This window comes from Tachypleus tridentatus, chromosome 13, assembly GCF_004210375.1.
Source record: "Tachypleus tridentatus isolate NWPU-2018 chromosome 13, ASM421037v1, whole genome shotgun sequence".
Lineage (NCBI taxonomy): Eukaryota > Metazoa > Arthropoda > Merostomata > Xiphosura > Limulidae > Tachypleus > Tachypleus tridentatus.
Window position 1 is genome coordinate 226,529,761 of NC_134837.1, and position 6,000 is coordinate 226,535,760.

General features: G+C 34.6%; 1 protein-coding gene across 1 annotated transcript; it reads right to left on the minus strand.

The window, feature by feature from the left end:
- Nucleotides 1-2,989: 2,989 nt before the first annotated feature.
- LOC143239983 (adenylate kinase isoenzyme 5-like) lies at nucleotides 2,990-5,445 on the minus strand. The gene has a single exon (XM_076481713.1). The coding sequence runs from the start codon at nucleotides 5,392-5,394 to the stop codon at nucleotides 3,124-3,126; it is 2,271 nt and encodes a 756-aa protein (XP_076337828.1). The 5' UTR covers nucleotides 5,395-5,445; the 3' UTR covers nucleotides 2,990-3,123.
- Nucleotides 5,446-6,000: the final 555 nt, after the last annotated feature.

Consider the following 6,000-nt stretch of genomic DNA (forward strand, 5'->3'; position numbering starts at 1 on the left):
ATACCTGCGAGCACTGCAAAAAAAAAAAAAAAAAAAGGAAGATGTAGAAAGGAAGATGGACAATTTTTGCTTCTTTGAATAGTAGATTTTGGAACTTTTAAAATTTAAATATCTTTTGGTGCACCTCAGAGGAATACAACAACATCAAGACCTTGCTAGAAGCCTCGCAGTATGATGAGTATGGCTGGGATGTTATCGGAGACTTCAAAATGGTGACATTTGTGATGGGTCTCCAAGGAGGCTTTACCAAGTTTCCCTGTTATCTTTGCCTTTGGGACAGCAGGGACACTGCAGCGCACTATAACAGGAAGTACTGGCCACAACGGACTAAGTTCTCTATAGGAAGGCACAATGTCAACTGTGAGCCACTAGTGGACCCCCAGAAGATGTTGTTCCCACCATTGCACATAAAATTTGGTATTATGAAACAATTTGTAACAGCTCTTGATAAGGAGTCTGCAGCCTTCAAGTACCTTCGAGACTTCTTCCCTAAGCTGTCTGAGTCAAAGGTAAAAGCTGGTGTCTTCGTTGGACCACAAATAAAGAAGATCCTGGAGTGCACATAATTCACTAAGAAACTCAGTAGGAAGGAATAAAAAACTTGGGGCAGCTTTGGCTCAGTGGTTCGGGGCTTCTTAGGCAATCACAAGGCCGAAAATTATGTGGAACTGGTTGAGGCTCTTGTGAAGAACTACGGCAAAATGGGCTTCAGGATGTCCCTGAAAGTCCATATCCTTAACGCTCATCTTGATAAACTCAAGGAGAACATGGGAGCATACTCAGAGAAGCAAGACGAGCGCTTCCACCAAGATATACTGGACTTTGAACGCCACTACAAAGGAGCGTATAACGAAAACGTGATGGGAAACTATATTTAGGGGCTTATACGTGAAAGTGATTTACATTACAGTCGCAAATCTCGAAAAACTACTCACGTCTAAACATTTTTGTATAACTTTAGTATAAATACATATAAATCTTGATTCATATGTCTTATTCAGACCTTATGTAAATGAAAATGTGCAAATTTGCCCGTTTTTACACAGAAAATAAGTTAATTTCTAAATTTCATTATTCAGGTTACAAAAGCAAAGTTTGAAGGAAATAATGGCCATTTTCTGTACTTTTACAACATCAGTAATTAAGAAATAACACATACTATCCAGGAAAAATATTTGTGTTACATAGTGTTGTCACTCTCATAACGCACTCACAATTGAAAGTGTAAAGCGTGTTCAGTGAAATCGAGGTGCAAACATAAGATCTTTCTAAATATGCGTTTAAGCAACGCCAAGCCCTATTTCGCCCTTTATTTTCCCCGAATGAAACAAACAAAAGTTATTAAGTGTTTTTAGTACTCTGGGTTGAATATGCTCCTTACACCACTCTCAAACTTGTAACATACGTTTACATTTTTGTCTAATTATTTTAAGCATTATTTCATTAAAGGTTCGCCGAGCATTAACTCTTGAGTAAAAAAGTTACTGGAGAGAATGAGTGATGTTCGATATACTGGCAGTTAACGCTATTATGATATGAAATGTGAAATTCTTAGGGATTTTTGTCTGTGGTGCAATTCAATAGATAGCGCAAAAGTTTTGGCTATACTGATGGATACTGACATACACAACAATTATGGTTAGAAAGAAGATTGATCATGCATTGCTAAATAAGTTTTCCATGTCATCGATGTCTAAAGCCAGTAGTTTAATCACTAATAGAGTTTACTCAGAGATCTGATAGCAATCAATGTTGCAATTATTATACGTAAAAAATGTTGTTGATCCATGAACAGTAATTATTTGCTTAAATATAACGTAATTCTATATAGTAGCCAAAAACAACCCAAATTTCGTTGATGTGTGATTTAACATACACATTTAAAATAACATTTTCAATATTTCTATCTCTCCAGTAGCATAGTAGTATGTCAACGGACTTACTACGCTAAAAACTGGGTTTCGATACTTGTGGTTGGCAGTATACAGAGTCCTTTGTGTAGCTTTGTGCTTCACTGCAAACAATAAAGTTCTAACCATTTTATTAAAATTGGAAAAAGAATAACAAGCTTGCACAAGTATGTAGTCAACATGAAGAAAAATAAACTAGATATTAATATAAACACCTCAAATATTACATGAAAATCTAAAGTAACCAAATGTTGTAGGTTTGGAATTAGAATTTCCAATCTGAACAGCACTTGTCAGCTACACGGCAATATGAGACCTCTAGGAATTAGACATAGTCGTTACTAAGTATGAGTTAATGATTAAAGGGAAGAAAAGAAGGAAGTACCATCCGCCGCTACAAAGGATTTATTTGACATTTCTAATCAAATTACAGGATTATCTGTTACTTTTAAAACGTTTCCACACTTTAAAAGGTAAAATTTATTTAGTTGCATCACGTCTAAATCTTTGGGCTTTTCACTGCAGCTCAACATGCTAATCACTAGGCTATTCCCAACAGTTTTTTATATTTTATTTTATCAATATAATTCACATTTTTGATGTCCTAAAAGTATCTTTTTACTTTAATTGCATATATATGAAAATAAGTCACAATGTAAAATACTTAGAAATTATTTATTCAGAGAACTGGAACAAGAACAAACTTTTCTCATTCCACTTAGCATTTATTGCAGTAAAGACTACGTGATACTCTTAAGTTTTATGTTTTAGACCAGAACCTGTTTTAAATACTGTAAATCTAGAATTGCAATAAGCTTCCAATATTTATTAGATAATTCGCTCACCACTAAAATAAAATGACTTGGATATTTTACAACTATAACCTATAACTTTGGTTTATTTTGAATTTCGCATAAAGCTACACGAGGGCTATCTGCGTCAGTTGCCCCTAATTTATTAGTGAAAGACAAAGATAAATAGTCATCACCACCCACCGCCAGCTCTTGAGATACTCTTTTATTACTACGGCTAGAACGGAGATTTGACCCGAGATTTGCAGAATGAGAGTTGAGCTCTCTAACCAGTTGGTCGTACCAGGCCTTATCTTTAACTGTAGAACACGGGATAAAGTAAATGGAAAGGCTTATTAAAAACAACATAATTACTTGTTTGTTAACCGTGCTTTTAGCTCAAACTCAGACTTTTTCCCTCTTTAATTATGTATAGAGCTGTCGAGATTTACTATTTCATCAAACACTTTACACAATTCAGAAAATACCATCTCTGGAGCGGTTTCTGCTGATACAATTCTTACCTTGTTCCCAAAATAGTCAAGAATAGATGAAATTTGTTTTTGGAAACTTTCTATATTTTTTTCAATTGCTTCGTTTTCGTATGTTCTTCCACTTTCTTTCGCTTTTTTTCTTAATCTTGTTTTCATTGTTTCTTCAGAAACTTTGAAATAAATAATTATGGAACCTTCAAGAACTTCAGATTCGAACATCTTTGCTTGATTAATATCCCTTGGAAATCCGTCAAGGACAAATCCCTTGGTAAAAGAAAGTCGATATAACATAGTTTCTTTCAAAATATGATGCACAATTTCATGAGGTATACTTTGTCCTCCTGTGATTTTCTCTTCCAAATAGTGTGCTCTTGGTGATCCAAAGCACATTTCTTCTCTCAAGAGGTCACCAATACAAATGTGACTCAAGTTATACTTTCTGGCTAAAAGTGCACACTGGGTTCCTTTTCCTGATCCTGGACCACCGATGACAAAAATTACAAGATGGTGTTCCCTACCCAAAGGAGAAATATCAATTGGATCAGAAAACAATTCCTTTTGAATTTTTTTCACTTCAAAATTAATAATAAATTCGTCCAATACTTTCTCAACCTCAATAAATAAATCATCGGGATTTCCTTCAACTGATATTTTTACAGTTTTTTCTTGATAAAATTCAAGGAGCGGTTCTGTTTTCAAATGAAAGTATTGTATTCGTTTTTTTATTGTCTCTTCATCGTCATCCACTCTTCCACTTGTTTCACCGCGTTTCATCAATCTCTTCATCATTGTCTCGTCTGAAACTTCAAAGTATAGTACCATACTACACTCGGCAATAGTGGTTTCAAATAACTTTGCCTGGTCATTTTCACGAGGAAAACCATCCAATAAAAAACCTTTGCATGTTGACAGATTAATATGATCCTCCATAGTTTTTTCAAGAAGACTCAAAACAAGTTCTGATGACACCAATTCTCCATTTTTAATATTTGTTTCTATAATCTGACCTGCTGATGAGCCTGACTTTATTTCATGGCGTAATAAGTCTCCAGTAGATAAGTGAACAAAACCGTATTTTTCAGATATTTTAACACATTGTGTTCCTTTTCCAGAACCTGGGCCACCGATCACAAAAATGACTGGCGTTGTGAGCTCTCCAAAATGTCTAGAACCAAGATTCTCTTTTTCAACATAAGAATAAGATGAATTTTGTAAGTCAGTTTTGTTTTTCATTACACTCTTATCAATCTTGTGCTGAATTTCTTGGGAGCTGAGACTTTTAATGGCTGAAATCAAACTGCTAACGTTATCATAACGTTGAGTAGTACAGTTTATTCTTACGAATGTGCCTTTGTTTTCATAATATTCTATAACAGGAAAAATATGTTCTTCAAATCTTTGTAACTCAGCATCAACAGCTTGAAGAAGACCGGAATCAACATCAAGTTGAAGAATATTTCGTAAATATTCTTCTTCAAAATCTAAAAAGATAGCACCACAAATTATACTTTTTAGACATGTTTGTGACTCACATTCTAAAATATCACCCTTGTTCCGTGGAAAACCTGTAATAAGGACCACTCTGTTTTCCTTACAAGCAGCTAATCTGTTTTGAAGTTTATCTATAACAGAACAACAAGGAACCACGGTAATATTTGAAAAATCTTCCACGGTCATTTGAGGCTTAAGTATTGAATACGCTGAAACATGTATGATGGTATCTTGCTTGTCAGATATTTCCCGACAGAGATCTTCTGTTTCGGAACGAGCAACTCCTAAAACAAAAATCACTGAAAAATTCATTGCTTCTCTTGAACAGCATGTTTCTTTATGTAAGTAATAACTACAATTATTTACTTTATTAGCAGAAGAAATGACTGCTTTACCAAATGTTGCATCCTTCCCGGAAACCTTGTTCATTTGAGGAACGGAAATGCCTTGTTCAGAAACCTCATACGAATTAATTTGACTACATGAAGATAATGGTAACAACGTCCTTAGTTGGGGATGTAGGCTAGAAATAAATGAATTCCAATAGCACCTCTTTACCTCACCAGTTCTAACTTTTGACAAACATTGCTGCAAAAATTGTACATGATCATCAGGTCTGTGAAACATAAGTCCAACCATCATGCTCTCAAAAAGCTGCGGAATTTCTCGTTTAGATAAATATGATTTAACTTCTTCACATGAAGTCATATTTTAATTATTTGCATAAAATGGTAACGTATCTCTCTCTTCCGTTGTCACAGTGATAGAAGAATGTCAGGACTAATCGATCTTGCTCTCATACGCGTGCGCTGTTCCTTACCTGAAGTCTAGAGGGCGTTAAAAGTTCGAGACGCTGGTTTGAAACAATTTTTCGATAAAATTTTAAAGCTTAAATTCGGTGTTGCAAGGTTTAGCTACCAAGTCGGAAATCTCTTAAGTTTCAGTTGTGGTCGGTCTTATTAACATTCAAATTTTCAATACGGTAAGAGACCCTTATTACTTTTATTTTTTACACACTGTTAAGACGTGTGAAAGTAAGTCACAATGAAATACTCTTAGAAGTCATTCAGTGATGTCGAGAAAACTCACTTTGAAGAGTAAAAGATATATGTAGAAAGAGCTCGTTTGGGTTGCGAAAATTTTTTACGTAAAGTTCGCTCCTTTACGTAAAAAAAAGTTCTCAACCCAAATGAGCCGTTTCTACATATATATTTTTAGAAGTCATTCGTTTAAAGGACTAAAACTAAAGCAAAATTTGTAATTTTACTTCGTACTGACTGCACCAAAGATAATGTGATATTAAATTTTAGATTT